Below are 16991 nucleotides of genomic sequence, written 5' to 3' on the forward strand. Positions count from 1 at the left end.
AAACGCTCAGATACTTCCTGAATCAATGCCTTTTTACCAGTTGTTGTGCTGCTGGTTATTTTGCTGCAACACATAATCAACAACACCCCAAAACCCTGCCAGCCACAGCTCAGCCGAGTGCACCACACGTTACCAGTGTTCTGGGGCCTGCAGATGTTAACGCATACTTAGTTAGTCTGATCACAGGAGCCCCAACCTCACAATTTGATTCCACAACCCGAGGTGCATCTGTTCTTCTTGTACTCACAGGAACCCCATGCTGGTTGAACCATTTCACACAGGTCATACAGTGGCTCGGCCGCTGCATCAATAACTTTGGGTGTGTCAGTGGCAGCAGGGTCATCGGGGAACAGTCGGATATTGGCTTGACTTGACATTGTTTAGACTGAGGTTGTTTATTTTACTCCATGCACTGGAACATATCTGTGTGCATTGCCTAGCTTGTAAGTATAGCCGTTTTCCCGATAGCAAAGTTAGAGATAAGGAGGCGCCAGGACATCACAGGAAAAACATAATGTGAATAGACATTTCTACATTGGCAGCATCTCCCCTTCACACTCACACCATATCACCTGACCATTGTGCTGCAGGGTTGCAAAGGAGTCATCAGATACTGTAACTGTCAAAGCACCACAAAATATCCCTGGATTTTGAATGCACCGGCAACTTAGAATGTGTCAATGATTTTCACTAGGCATTATCAAAATGAAACACAACTCATGAGCGAGAGAACTCAAGGCACCAAGTGTGAGACTATAACAGTTGAGACTATATTGAAATGAAACTGCAGCATTCCCTCTGAAGAAAGAAGAGGCAAGAAAATATTCAGAATTTTATCCATTTCAAATACACCTCCAGTCACAAAGTAAATAGATTGTGAGTTTCCGTGCTGCTTTACTTATTTTATGCTCGGAGCAAAATGTGATGTTTCTGCCTCTGTTTTTCCCCAAAGACTTCGGCTAACCCACTTTCCCTCATCCCGTGCACCTTGAGGGTGTTAACGGAACATGGAATATTTACAGTGGTGTGTTTAGAATGAAACTGATATGATTAAGTAATGAGCCTGGAATAATTAGAGGGGATTCATTAAGCAATGCAGTGTATGTTCATAAGCGTAGAAGAAGAAACCTTGTTAGAGCCTTCATAGGTTCAAAGTGTGGTGTGGGTGTATAGATCTCTGGTGTTGGAATGAACTGAGTTTCATTCTGGTAGAGATGCATCTCCATTTTAATACAATAATAACTCTTATTCAGTGATCGTTGTGGCAAAATGAAAACCATGATTGCTAAATTGTAGCTCTGCAACCACAGCACAAAAACTATATAAAGTGTTTTACGTGAGGGGAGTGGCTAATTGGTCATCCCAAATCACATGGGTTTGGATCCATTTAATTTTTTGTATAAAGCCTTTTGCACCACCGGAGGGAGCTGTGTGGAATCAGATAAGTTACCTCAAGTGATGTAAGTTGAAGTTTGTCTTGTTCTGCTTCTTTTTTAGTCTTTTAGGAATTTGTATAACTTCCATTTTATATAGACATAGATGGTTTTGTATAAGAATTATATTTGATCTTCAGCAATGGACAAAGGGTATTATCCTGTATTAACGTCACTATCCCTTTCATTACGTTAAGGAGATGCATAGCAAATTTTTGTTTGCAATGTACAATAAAAAACAAAGGCATTACTTTCAAATCTATTCTACCAAGGGATAATTAGAAAAATAACAAAAAAAATGGCACATGGAAAATATACTTTTATTCTGCTAGCACACCATGGAAGCAAAGCTGATACCAAGTCCACTGAACTTTGTACGCATGTTTTTTGTATTTCAAATAGGAAACACATTTTTTACCAACATGGATAAAATAAAAAATAAACAAATTTCAAAAAACAAAGATGTCAGGCTTAACTGAGTGAAAACAAATTATCCAATTAGACCTGGAGCACGTGGACCCATGACGACTTATAGTTTCATGCTGACACATCATTCCTAAATTCATCAGACGTTTTTGTCAGACACTCAAAATGTAGGATTTGAAGAAACCAACCAAATTCGTGTTTTGTCTTACGATGACCACAAACAAACATTTGTCTCATGACCATTCAGTCAATTTATCAATGATACTGCTTAACCGTCTCACCAGGCATATGATCAATGGGCCTCTGTATTGATTGCAATGCTTGTTTTCTTTCTGCAGGTGATTCTGATGCTGACCAAACTATTTGACTTCAACCTCAACAGTGTGACTGAGAGTTCATTATGGAGGTAAGCTTATCACACAACACAAGCTCATGACATTTCCTGAAAAGCCTCGAGCAGCAATGAGCATGTCAAAATAAATTGGTCAGATGGGATTGCTGGATTTAGTTCAATATATTCTGGTGTTTTTAATCCTGTGGTCTGAACTGCTCCCAGCTCTGCTCTTAGGTATAAAGAATACCCACACGCACAAGGATCTCATAATATGACTTAATGAAACGTTCAGGGCTTTAAAAAGAGGCAGCAGTCAAAGAAAGATCTCTCAAATGACACGGCTGAACTGCCCTCGTTTGGTTTAATGTCTGTGGGCACCAAAATCCCTCACATGAAAGTAACCAATCAACACCACTGGAGCTGGCAGTGTTATCCAGCAAATTACCTTGACCAGCCTTGAACAGAGCGTGGCCGTGTCAGACTCCGTTCAGATGTCATTTTGGTGGATGCCTGCTAGGGACAAATGTGGCGGCCTTAATGTCTCAGAAAAAAACGGAGGGACATCTTAACCAGAGAAAATCTTTGAAAGTAATTATCATTATGAAATATATTTTTCATTATTATTGCTGCCAATGAAATGTAGCACCACGGGCATGAACAGCTCTGTTGCGGAAAAGAGCTCAAATGGAGGAACAAGGATAAAAAAAGAGAAAAAAAATTAAGAATAGGGGTGAATAGTTTATTGTCAAAGTGAGAAAAATAGCTATTTTCTGAGAGATTTTCCAAACATTTAATTTCACCTTTTTATCATTTAGCACAATCAGATGTCATCACTAAATAAATAATTTGTTCCAACCCAATAAATCTTTTTGAGCTCATCAGAGTTGCAGCTCGGATTTTTCAAATGGAAATATGTGGTCATGAAAAAAGATCCTGATTAACAATAAAGTTAGAATGTGAACTGCAAAACCCAAATTGTGAAATGAATAAAATATTCACCTTTCGAATTCCATTAGAGGCTAAATGTGTGTTCAAGGCTCTTCTGTTTTGCCAGTTTGATTATAAAAGCTTTTTTTTTTTTCATTCTAGCAACAATTTCAAAATTTGCAAAGATACCAGATGTGTCAAGTCGAATTATGTGGGAGACATGTATAAAATAATGCACAATACATCAAGATGATTTCCAGTTGTAGATTTTCATCATCTTGGGTTTGAATGTTTCTCTTGTTACAAGCTCCATGAAGTGTTGAAACGGAGTAATACTTGTGCTGCACATGATAAACTGAGTGTCAATGTGTCACTTTGCAGAGAGTTTATAATTTAAAGAGGGATGAGGGGTAATATAAAGTTCAAATCATTAATACCAGTTGGCATGTATATTTATATCACACTCAAATACCCACTTCAGTGCAGTGTCAATTGCCTTTATCCTGCAGTTTACATTGTCTTAATACATGTTGTGAGTCTTTTTGTCACCAACCATATTATTCCAAATTATGTCCATAGATAGAGCCATGACTCTTTACTGAGTAAGCTTAATTTTCAGAATGTTTTATTTAACCTGTAGAACCATTGGCACATTTGCTCATGTTCTACCTGCTTGACATCTTAATTTTCGTAGCTGTAAGGAGGGATGAAAAAGTAAAAAAGTAAATTGTGTGTTTGCCCTGCTGTTCAGTGTTCAAGTGTATGTGACCGAAAGGACACAGGTCAATTCACAACTGGAAGTGAGGCAACCAAAGATGTGGTAACATTATCTGCTTGAGGACATGTCTTCAAATTTGGTAAAAAATTTCACTTGAACTAAAAAATGTACTAATTAGATTTTGTTGAATGGAGGTCAAAGGTCAAGGTCACAATACAGGTAAAGGTTACAGTGACTTTTATATGACCCTTATATGAAATAAATTATGGAGAAATATGTACAAATAAACTGCCCTGGTTGGCAGAGGCAGACAACCGCGGTTCGGTAATTTGAGTTATGTAATGGCATGAATACATTAGGCTTAAAATCAGGAAGTGATTTAAGAATATCCGAACCATTCATCAGCTGCATATGTAGGACTAACTATATAGTAAAACAGAGCTATTTGCATAACCTTTTATCATAATGATTATTGATATCCTGTCGACAAGTGGTTTGCTAAGGCTTCACCATCACAAATCAACCTATGCACTTAAACACTCCTATTAAACAAAGTTTTTCTGTTGGTGTATTTTCTTATCATTGTCCTGAAAGCTATCTTGGACATTGCCTTGTATTGAGGAAATTGTTTCCTGTGCTTTTTTGCCTCAGTCCCTTATGGAGCCAGAAGGCAGCAAGGTCACGCAGCAAACAACACACGGTGGAACACAGAGGCTGCCTCAAGGCTCGAGCTCTCACCCATAGCTGTGGCAATGTACTGACTTTATTTACCTCATAGAGGATCGAGTGAGGCTATTGCTCTGTGTCTCTGACGATGGTACCACATTACCCTTCTAATGGTGCAACTACAACTGACATTTCACTCGTGTATTATAAATCCTGATGCCTTGACAAAACCGAGCTGGATGGGTGATTATGTGGTTAAGTGAGGTGCATGTGGGTACCCACAAAGACTGACAGAAAGACAGATGAGTGAACCGATCAGAAGCATTTTGAGAGAGCAGAGGGGATAATGAGAGCGCAGGACATTAGTGGGCAATATACAGCCAGGAAGCTGGACGGAGCATCAAAGCAACAGATGACTGCATTTAAGATAGCCAGAGAGCCAGCACTCCTCAGGGAGGGTTTGAGGGTAACCTGGGCATCGCTGCCCGCTGCGGCTCAGAATATCAGCACAAGGTAACAACTGTTATACCTTCCTTTCATATGTGATGTGGTTTCCTCGCCTGAGTCAGTCTGCACTATGCTGATGGAGGGGTGGGTGAAGTGATTGAACAAAACCCTTTAGGAGTCTCAGGGGTAAACAGTGTTGCAGCAAAATGACCCCTACTTCAGACGTAATAAAACAACAGAAAAAAAAAACACAACATGCCTCCATACTGCTCATTTTGTGTCATCCAACCTTATTTTAATGAAACCAACTCTTGTAGAATGGAAGCAGTGGAAGTTTGCTACCAAATCTGATAGGCAGGAACATAATTGAATGAGTTTGTGGATGTGGAAAGGCGGGGGGGGGGGGGGGGGGCTATAGTGTGCTACTCACAAGATAAACTATTGGAGCACGCTGATGGTTTCATAATTTCATTGTGGAAGTGGAACCCTCTGCTGCCGTTGATCCAGTGTGTCCAGCGGTGCTGCTGGATCCATCTGCCTGTTAACTATCGCAACATGCATGCAGCTCCCATCCTCCGAACCGTGGTTAATCAAACTCCCCAGTGATAATGTTATGGCGTCAAAGTAGCTACGCTTACCAATATATAGTAGACCATAGACCTTATAATTGAAATTATAACCAACATTTGAGCGTCTACATTCTTCTTATCCATTTCAGAAAAAGCGAAAAACGGGATTGAAAAAAATTTGTTTTACGCTTTAGTCTGGGTATCTTTGTGGGTGTATGTGAGTGAAAGAGTGTGTTTCAGCTCAGCTCCTCTGAACAAATCCACAATCTATTTTCCTCTGTGAGCCATATCAATGTAATGTGAGTGATGCGATTCTTGTGTGCTACAATGTTTCACTCATACCTTTCTTTAATCCAACATGTGGACAATGTGAAGTATTGGCTCACCTACAGCCCCTGTGGAGAGAACATCCACAAAACGGATGAAATCACAGCCGTGTGGTCCAAGCTGCGTTTTACACCCACACATAATCACTGAACAGCCTTTCAACACGCACTATTCTTCCTTTCACATTCTTAGTCCTTGAAAATCCATCATTTCCATTTATGTTACATTCACGATCTGCTGGGGTTGGGCCATTTCACAGATTCATGCTGAAAGTTGCTTGTTGCACTAGAAATAAGTCATTGACCTTTTAATCAAAGGATTCTGTGAAGGGGGCCAATCAATAGCGTCATGTCATTGTCCAATGGTCCTGTGTGATGATGGTTTCTGATGAATGATGCTGGACTCATCCAAGGATGGTTTGCCCAGGGGAAACGTTTTTGCTCCCCATTAAAACCAAACTGTCATAAACAAACAATTAAAAAAATGTATAGTCCATATTCACAAATTACAATTTATCTCATAGTGTTTTATAAGGAGTGATATCAACTGTCCTTAATCCAGGAAAAATGACCAAAAAACAAAACTTTAACAGGGAAAACAAATAATAGAATCCTCAGAGAGAGCCACATGTGAGGGATCCCTCTCCCAGAGCAGACAGAAGTGTAATTGATCTTGAAGAGGCAATACATGAGAAATTAAAGGGATATTTCAATGTAAAAATAAAATTCACTCATCATCTCACCACTATGTCGATAGAGGGGTGGGTGAAGTGTTTGAGTCCACAAAACACTTCACCCACCCCCTCCATTGGCACTTTGGTGAGTAGATAGATGAATTATCCTTTTTCAGTGATCTATCCCTTTAATTCTGTTAATATTTGTTTATCTTTATTCCTGTATCTGTAATCGAAACGTCGAGCTCTTGGAAAAACTTTCCAATCGTCTACACCATTCTGGATTTTAACAGCCACATGGATATAAAAAACAAAAACAAAAACAAAGGTTGATTAGAGTGATGGCTTCATTTGAAGTCACTCAAGACATTCTGCAGTGTCTTTCCTCCATCTTTAAGATGGCTTTTTCCTCTTTCTTCATGTGAAATTGTAATAGCTCCTTGATTGAGCCCCAGGCCGTTCAAGGTAAACTCCATCTGACAGTGCAGATAAGTTGTTCAATCTTCTGGCGACAGCCTAAAATGTTAAATTTCAGCGGAACACAAATATTGCATTAGAACTTTAACCAACATTTGAATATTTCAGCAGTCAGTCTAAGATGGCTTTAAATTTAGCAGTTTAGAGTTGCTCTGTCATTTGCCTTTATTTAACTTAAGTTTATACACGAGAAATATGAAGCATGTCTCCTTGCCGGCCTTGTCAGACAACCAGAGGGCGCTCTGAAGTGGACGTGAAAATGTCATTATAGCAAATGGTCATGTTAATTGCCAATAAAAGATGCAGCGTTTGAGAAAGAACCGACATGGGGCAGAGACATAGAGAAATGTGATTATTTTTTGGCAAGATTGAAGTGTTCTATAATGATTTACCCATTGATTAAATTAAAGACTGTCCGACTGTTAATCAATTAATAATTTCACAGTGCTTTGGAACAAAGGTGTGCAGTTCCTGTAAGAACACACTGTCTCCATCAGATTAATCATAAATACATTACTCTTCAATTTCCCAGCCTCTTCAGCAATGCTGCATGCACAGTTTTGCATAATAAGATGTTTTATTATACACATTTATATTGAAATATGAAATGATACAGCGGGTAGATATACACGTTTAGCCACAAGGAGCATTAAACCAATCAATTCTTTAATTTATCTTTTAAAGGACAGTCCGATGAAAGCAGTCCTCACTTCAGCATCATCCATGAGCATATTGTCTTTCACTTGTCCATCTTCCACTTGTTGCCTCAGTGCTCCCTTCAATGTTTCTCTACAAAGGGGTTAAGCCAAATATAGAACCTTGGGTCCCTCTTCATCATGTTATTCAGGTTGTTCACATCTCTGCTTGAATACCACCAATACTCCCTGTGAAGTCTATTTGTAATCTCTATGTGGCAAATAAGGAGTTTATTTCATTCTAATAAATGTCACACTGATGATGATTGTGAGAGCCTAATACACATGTCAGGAGAAACTAGAATGATCACACTGGGGTTGTATACATCTGCCAACCACTGCAGTTTCTGTGTGCATCATTTATTTCCTAGAGGGTTAGGTTATGGTCACTGTGAGCTTGACCTATGACTACCTAAATCGAATCAGTTATCCAATGTGAGCCAAATTTGAATGAAATCCCTTGATATGTTCCTGAGATATTACAGTCACAAGGCAATTGTGGGTTTTTGCCTCATGTAATGAAATAAATGTTGGGCATTACTGATATACCATGTTTAAACAACACACAGTTCTGTGACATTGACCTTTTTACCTTTGAGCATCAAAATATGATCACTTAATCTATGAATGTTTATACCAAAGCTGGAGATACTCCCTCAAGCTGATCTGAAGATATTACTTTCATGGAAAACATACTGTTGGAGGCCTACATGACCTTGATCTTTGACCTTAAGTTCCAAAATCAAATCAATGAATTCTTGACTCAAAGTGAATTTGTGTGCCAATGTGAAAGGATTCCATGATGGTGATACAGAGAGATCACCCTCACAAGGAAACAAAAGGTTATGTGACCTTTGACCACCAAAATCGAATCAGTTCATTCTTGAGTCCGAGTGAATATCTGTACCAAATTTAAGGGAATTCCCTCGAGACATTCTTGAGGTTTCGTGTTCACGAGAACAGGACGGACAGACAACCTGAAAACTTGAAGCTTCCAGCCACTGGCTGTCGGTGGTGTGAAGTATATATATGAACACTTGCATCCAAGTATTGATGTGTGCTGTATTTAGACAGAAGCTACAGATGAACTTTATCCACAGCCAATGTGTGCTTGTGTATGTTAAACAGTGCATGAAGCAGCGGAAGCATCATACTGGCTATGAGGTCGTGGCTGCTGTGCACCCGCTGATTTTCATGTCAATCCATTAAGCACAAAAAGACATAATTACTGAACAGCGGTGCTCTTTCCCCTTTGCATCCTGAATTCTTGAGGGAGGACTTTTAATTGCAACAAACAATTCACCAAGCATTCATCAATCTTTCTGATTTCCTTCCAGGTCAACCGACTATGGAGCAACGTACCAGAAGCTGAATGACAAAGTCGGAGCAAAGACAATACTCAGTTACCTTTATGTGAGCCCGAACAACAAGAGAAAGGTAGAATTGTTTTTCTTATTTCGTTTGAAACTGATTGTTGTCTTGAATGTGTGATTTGTGCGAGGTGCTCTTGTTTCTGCTGGTCCCATACATAGTGTGCAAAGTCAAATACAGGCAGACATACTGATGGTGTCTGACTCATCGTTCTCTGTTTGATCCCTGTCTCTCCCTTTTTTTTTCTTTCTTTCTTTACAAAACTAAATCAAACAGCTGAAAAAGAGCAAAAGAAAAGAGTGGTCTCATACCTCAAGCTGTTCCTTCAGGTGGTCTCCCTGCAATTCATTTGACGTTTTTAACTATCTGTCTGTTTTCACTCCACGACTTCGCCTCGTTCCTTTCACACCCTCATCAGGAAGGGTCAATTTCTCCCAGTCAATTATTGTAACGAATCCGAGACGCCCACTGGATCGAGTTAGTTGCTGTATTAGTGACGGGGACATCCCATAGGTCAGTGAAAGGTGTGACAACAGCGGATGAGATGGAGCTGCTGAGCAGGATGTGATAATACAGACACAACGACTCCAAAGTGAGGATGGAGGGTTCCTCATTATGAAATACAGTGTTATTGTAATGGTCATATATGTTTACGATTACTTACTTGTTGTGAGCAAGATCTCATTTCTGGCTGACAACGGTTCTGCTGCATTTAGTTTGGGACTTTAGCTGCATCAAAACAAGCATTGCTATTTTCTCCCTCAACAAATGACAAAGGGCCACACAATGCAGAAAAGCAGAAATCAGCCAGTGAAAATAAAGCAAGTGAGAGAGAAACGGTAGCTTCTTTGACAGGATAGATCTTCAAGTTCTTTATATTGTCATCTCAGAAAAAAAGGATTGTGTCCTGAATGAGAACTCTGAAGAAGAGTGTTCCTGAACTGAACCTGGAAATGGATGTTTTGATTGTAATGATTAAGAGCCAGTAATCCTTTAATCAGAGGCTTTCTCTGCAGGTTTGGGGCCGGATGAAGCGCCAGAGTCACTGCTCTCCACACATGCTTAAAAGAAATTAGAAGCAGCACATCAGCAAATGGATAATGTTGACATTGTTTTTCTGCCCTCAGGTACATTTGGATCAATTTATTCAGGTTCCATTATGACTCTAGTCCATTAGGGGTTTGAGATGTGTTTTTTTGATTAGTCTTTTGTCCATGTCCCTTTTGCGATTATGTATGACTGTCAATGTCCCAGTATGTCTGCCCGACCCTTGTCAGGACCACACAACATCATGGGGACCAAACGCTGGTCCTAATGAGATTAAATGTCATTTCTGATGTCCTGGATAAGGTTTGAGGTAAGACATGTAGGTTGTAAGGTTGAGGTTATAGGCATAAATTGGTTGTGGCTAAGGTTGGAGATAAGGTTTTGGTTTGGCTGTCTACAATGAATGAAAACCAATGGAAGGTCCTGATAAGGATAGCTGCCCAAACGTTTGTGTATATATATATGTGTTTGTGTGTGTTGGTGGGGTGGGTCCACCTCCAGCTGATTACTGTGAGAATGTACTATGGAGCCTCCATGACATTCCAACAAGTAGCACCCACTGAAGTGATTGTAATTGAAAGGGTTGGAGACTGAGGTACATAAAAACTACTTTTCCATTGCTTGATTGGATTAACACTGCAACTTGTGCGACACTTTGAGCCAATTGAGATGTTTTCAATATTTTCCAATGAGGCCACTCTTAGGCCAGGACAGTAGAAAAAGGGCATGAGCCTTTGAGTCTGGGAAAAGTGGTTTGCCAAACAACACAAACCCTACATTCGAACACACAGAGGGGCAAAAAGAGCTGCCTAATGGATTGTAAATGTCTTTTCACACACACTCTACCTGACACACAAAGATCCACAACGGAAATACACACTCACACACACACACATCCATCCATCAGGCTCTCACATACACACACACATCGTGTCTGTCGACTTTCCTCTCGTCTATTTCCTATCATTTACATTCCCGTTCAGGCTCCCATGCTAATTATCTCTCTCTCACACATGTTCAAACATCCTCTCTGGGTCCTATTTCTCGCTCAGATTCATTTTATCCCCATGGTGCCAACGCATGACATTTGTGATGATTTAAAAAATTTAAAAGAAGAAGAAGTTTACATCTACTCTAGCAACCCCAGAGGCTGTCTTCATTTTATCCAAATAAATTAAACTGTCTCGCAGATGGAAAAAGCAACAAAAATTGCTGTTCTCAGGTGATTACCAAAGACTGAAAAAGTAACAATGGCCTCACAGGCATGATTTGTCAGGCACATTTTTAACTCGTCAGATGTTTGTTGTACTGAGCCTGAAAAGCTGAGCCTAAATATGGCATGTTCAAGTCATGTTAGACTTATTGTGATTACTAGTTTCAAACTTCTAAATACTGGGCTCTCTTTTTATGCATCAGCATAGATCTCAAGTGCTGTTAAATAATGCAGTGGTGTCTGAAAACCAACTAAAGTTTTCTTCCCTTTCTGCACTTTTTATAGTGTTGATGTGGATGCAATACATACATCTGCCAATCAAGTCTTTAAAATATTAACTCAATAACCAACAATAACAAGTGAAAACATGGCATATTACATTTCTGCAAATCAATTTAACAACAAAAACTGAAACATCTATTTCAAGTGAGAGAAATTCAGCGAATAAGATAATGTGTTTGTGAAACTCTTTCAGCAAATCAGCCCAGCTTGTCATCAGTATTCATGTAGACAAAATATTAGAACACTTATATTTACGCTATAGTTTTTCTAAGGCGTTGTTTTATTATTTTTCAAGTGGCAATAATCTTGACATAAATTACACAATACTCTGTTGAATTGAAAGGGTCATCGATAGAGAAGATTGATACATGCAGATGAACTGACTCTCATGGAATCTGTGTGTTGAGAATAAATATTTTAATAGTGAAGTAAAATAGTTGGGAATAGAAATAAAGAAGCAATTTTCCAAGAAAAATTGCTGTAGTCAGCGCACACAAGTCCATAGATTTTTTCTCTTTTATAAAAATGTCACAGAAGGGGTTTTATTCATAAGCGTTATTAATATTGAATGCACCTTGTGTCCTGATCAGAAAACACTACTGCCTTGGCCCATTTACAATAAACACGCCGAGCTGATAAGATGAATAGTTTTTGGAAATATGCGCAACATATACTGACAGAGATTTCTGGAATTAGTTAGATGAAAGGATTACATCATTTTCAGCAAGATATCATGTTCATGTATACTAATTACCTTGCAGGTGTTAATATGTGCACATATGCTAACATATTCTACTGTTAATACATAAGTTATGTTATTCGTTTTTTTTATTATATTAGCATGTTGTATACCATGCTATGGTGGCTTTAATCTCTGGTCAACCTTGCTGATATTAATTTGGGGATCAGTTTTTTGGGAAAAACACTTTTAAGTGTAGTGCCACATGAGAGTTAGGAGATCACAAGTATTTACGGTGTACGAATTTGTGCAACAGATTTAATGCCAATCATGGAGTCGCTGTTTTTTCTGCCATTTTTTTCTCTCTCTCTCTCTCTCTCTCTCTCTCGTTCTCACTCACTCAACATCTGCTCTTCTCTCCCACATGCAGTTATTTCCAAGTTCACACATGCATTATTGTGAGGGGGGATAACAGAGACTGCAGGTTCTCCACTGTCTCCCCCGGCACGGCGCCCTGTGACCGCTGCTGGTGGCAGACAAAGCCCCTCTCTTCACACGGTAGTGGAAGCAGATCAGGCTTCTGTGGCTGTGGGGAGAGAGAGGGAGTAAAGATGGAGAGGGAGAGAGAGAGAGAGAAAAAAAAGAGGAATTGTGCAGGGGATGGGGGGGGGGGTAGAGTAGTGGAGAGGGGAGGAAAGTAGCAAAAGAATGACACAGTAAAAAAACTGAGAGATGGCTCAGGGGTCACCCATGGAGAAAACAGCAATTACATCAATTTTCATATTGTGGCTTCACACTGAGCCTGTTCATGAGAGAACACATCTCAAGCACACATTAGGGGAAATTACTTTAGGCTTTGGCTCGGGATTGTATGTGTGAGAGCACATTATTACAGTAAATGGCACAAACCCTTACAGATAGTTGTCGTATACAAATCGTTATGGTCTTCAATGGGTTGAAAACCAAGAGGAATTTTCCTGGCGAAATGTTGTGAACCATGGACTCGTATGCCGCTTTATTGCTTTTTGTCTTTGAATTGTCTTTAAGGATTAAGTAACTGATATCTCTCATGAATGTATCGACCTAAGCAACAATCAGGGGACTCAAGGGTTTTCACAATGACCGTCTCTATTGTAAAAGTGTGTGTCTCTGTTTGTCCTTGTGTGTGTATACACGTTTTTCATGTACAGTGTTCAACAACAATCTCTGCCCCATGCGGACCGCATCAAAAGGCAGGTGGGTGGAATATGATTCCACATCAGGTGAGACCACTGATGATGAGAATTTTGGTATTTATTGTCTCACTTTTTTATATAAGCTCAAACTTAAAAGATAGCCATGTAACATATCCTCAAAGTGTCCTCAAAATGGCAATGACAATAGAAAAACAAAAATAATCCATATACTCACAGATAAAAAGCAGGATCTCCAAAGACTTACAGCATGATGAAAGTTTGAGGACTTTAACGACTAAATACTTAAACATCATATAACTTTTTGTCTTTTCTGCAGTAGCAGTGAGGGTCACCTTATAGGGAAACTCAAGATGTAATCATGGAGAGGGTTGATATTATAATAAAGCATCTCTCTCCCAATTCATGATGTTTTAATTAAATAGTTTTACTAGTTTTTAAATATTTGCTTAATTTGGATCTCAGTTCTGAGATTTATACAAATACTAAAGATCATGTCATTGACATGCCCCCTTTGCAGCTTGAAAGGTCACCAGGTTCATGGGCGAGAAAGTTATAGGAAGTGTAGTCAAACGTTTTTTTATTGTTCGTTCAATGTGAAGACAAGATAATGACAGCCGGATCGAGTCTTGAGCACACTGATTTGGCTGATGAGCATTTTAGAATTAAATTTAAGATTTTTATCAAAATTAGAAAGGGATTGGACAGGTGCTGGAAACAGTAATAATAATCCAAAGTTGTAAAATAGGAGGTTTTCCATCATGACACAAGGAACCTTGATCCGAGTGTGAGCTGTAAAAGGCAGAGGTAGTTATCCACATAACAGGAGGAAACCAGAGAAGATGGAGCTGTGTTGGAAGCTGGTGCCTGCAGCCTGTCGCCTGCAGCTCTTCGTAACAGCTCACTGGGGCTGCCCCTTCTTACTGCATTTCTTCCTGCAATTTTAAAACTGCTTCACTGTCAAAAAATGTCAGAAACGGGACTTCCGGTGGCCCGGCAACTAGAATGGCAGCATAGAAAGGAGCTCCTGCATCGACATAAATAATACCCCGTAATTCAAATTCTTAACAAGGCTAAAGTGAGTTAAACTCAAAGAATGATGGGTGGGGGTGAAAATAAAAAGGAGGGAGCCAGGTATCAGAGTCAAACCGACCGAGAAACCCAAAACAACGGCAATGCTAGCAATAGCGAAACTCGCAGTGAAAATGGCGACGACACGGAGGATGAGACTGCACCTGCCACACTCTCCCTGAGGAGAGTGGTGAGTGAGGTGGTAGCCGCCGGAATGCGGGATCTTAAATCAGAAATGAAAAAAGAACTGTCGCAAGTAGGGTTAGGGTTAGCCCCCGCGCTCTACAGTGCTACGGTTCCTACAGTTTAATATTAAGGAGAAAATCCTCCATGCTGCGTGGAAGAAACCCATCTGTGTTCAAGAAAAGCGAGTGTACTTTGACCACGATTATGCCGAGAATGTACAGCAGAGGAGGAAAGAGTACACTCCCATCAAAAAAGCGCTCAAAGGTAAAAGGATCCGCTTCCAAACTCCGCTGACGAGGATGCGCGTGGATTCACAGTGGGTCCGCTATCGTTAAGAAGATCCAAAGACATCACCGTGGAGTCCATCAACAAACTTCTACAATGGAGTACAGCAGGGACTCAGCGAGCAGGGAACGCGCATAACTGTCAGGAGAGCCCACGCGAGAAGTTGAAGGTGTTTCAGAGGCCAGCCAGCCAGGATGCCATAATAATGGATGAGTAATTTTCTCCGCCCCTCCCTCATAGAGATATGTTAATCTATCTCCACCTGTAAGTGAATGGTTCTTAAGCAATCGATACCTTAATTTAATGTTACAATAAGCTAAAGAAGCTATAAACATAAAGCCACAGTAAAGACTCATGTGGAACCTGTGACCTCCCTTAAATATAAGTTAGTATAGCAATGGTTCGATGCAGCTGACCTTCATAATAGGCCACCACTTTTTTTCAGTGTTTCTATTTTCTCATATTTTATTTCCTAAGTACTGCTGAGGGGCCCCACTTAGTGGCATTCCACCCTCAACCTAAAGAGGTTTCAAGAGAACCTCCGAACTGGAAGACCTGTTCTGTAAGTTTATCACATGTTCAGTGAATGTTATATCTTGTGTTGTTTGTGTTGTGAGGGCTTTGACTGAATTCTTAAAGGTACAAGAAAACATATTTATGGTGACTAATGTGAATGCAGTATTATAATATACAGTCTTGGAATGTGAATGGTCTAAACAATCCCATCAAAAGGAGCAAAATAGTTGCAAAGGTGAAACGAGAAAAAATTAATATAGTTTTTCTGCAGGAAACGCATCTCTCTGCTATAGAACATGAGAAATTTAAGAAAATTGGATTTAGAAATACCCTTTTCTCCTCACACAGAACAGGAAAGAAAAGGGGAGTAGCCATTCTTATTCCAAATTCTGTTTGTTTTAAATTGATCGCAGAACATAAAGACAAAGAGGGTAGATTTGTCCTAGTCAAGGGAAAAATAGAGCAGGAAGAAGTTACTTTGTGTAACGTGTATGCACCCCCTGGTAGCAACATCTCTTTCTTCAGGGAGGTATTTAACCTCATTGCTGCAGAAACATGTGGCACATGTCTATGTGCAGGGGACTTTAATTTACTTCTTAATCCTAAATTAGACACAACAAATCGAGTGAGAAGAAAGAATCTCTTAGAAAAACAAATAAATAAAATTCTTCAAGACCTTGGACTAATTGATATTTGGAGATATTTACACAAACACGATAGTGATTTTACCTTTTACTCTGCAAGGCATAATATATACTCTAGAATCGATTATATCTTCATGTTTGGCAGAGATTTCCATAAGGTGAAATATTGCACAATTGGACAGAGAGATATTTCTGATCACTCAGGCTTAACTTTCGAAATTTACTTTAGATAGAAATCCTAAAACTACTTTATGGAGGCTGAATACTGGTTTATTAAATAGTAATTCATTTAAAACTGAAATGGCCAAGGAAGTAGAAACGTATTTAGAACATAATGATAATGGAGAAGTCAGTCCTGCAATTCTATGGGATGCAGCAAAAGCATTTCTTAGAGGAAAAATCATAGCTAAGTGTGCTAGGCTAAAAAAGATCAGAGATAAAAAGCTGTCAGACTTGGAGAAGCAATTAAAAAATCTTGAGCTACTTCATACTACTAACAACGACCCCTCTTTACGTGAGCAAATGAGGCCTGTTAAGCAGGAGATAGACAAAATTCTTAGTGAGGAAATTAAAAAAAAAATGAAATTCCTAAGACAGCGATATTATGAGGCAGGGCCTAAAGCGTCTAAAATACTTGCATGGAGAATTAGAAAACAGCAAGCAGAAAACTCAATTCACAAAATTAGGGATCCTATCACAAATAAGGTAACTACTAAATTAGAGGAAATTCAGAGTGCATTTGAAAAATATTACAGATTACTATATACACAGCCAGACAAATCAGACAGACTTACAATTCAAACATTTCTCTC

General features: G+C 39.4%; 1 protein-coding gene across 6 annotated transcripts in view; it reads left to right on the forward strand.

Annotated features, from left to right (window-relative positions):
• The window catches only part of LOC133954338 (VPS10 domain-containing receptor SorCS1), a 166169-nt gene that overhangs the window by 84497 nt on the left and 64681 nt on the right, over nucleotides 1–16991 (forward strand). For all 6 annotated transcript variants that reach the window (XR_009920769.1, XR_009920768.1, XR_009920770.1 and 3 more), the window contains exons 2-3: nucleotides 2198–2265; nucleotides 9030–9129. Coding sequence is in view for 3 of the 6 variants with exons in the window: in XM_062388711.1 (XP_062244695.1) it covers nucleotides 2198–2265; nucleotides 9030–9129 (168 nt within the window). In the remaining 3 variants the exon portion in view is untranslated. The remainder of the gene's footprint in view (nucleotides 1–2197; nucleotides 2266–9029; nucleotides 9130–16991) is intronic.

Source organism: Platichthys flesus, chromosome 5 (genome assembly GCF_949316205.1).
Source record: "Platichthys flesus chromosome 5, fPlaFle2.1, whole genome shotgun sequence".
Lineage (NCBI taxonomy): Eukaryota > Metazoa > Chordata > Actinopteri > Pleuronectiformes > Pleuronectidae > Platichthys > Platichthys flesus.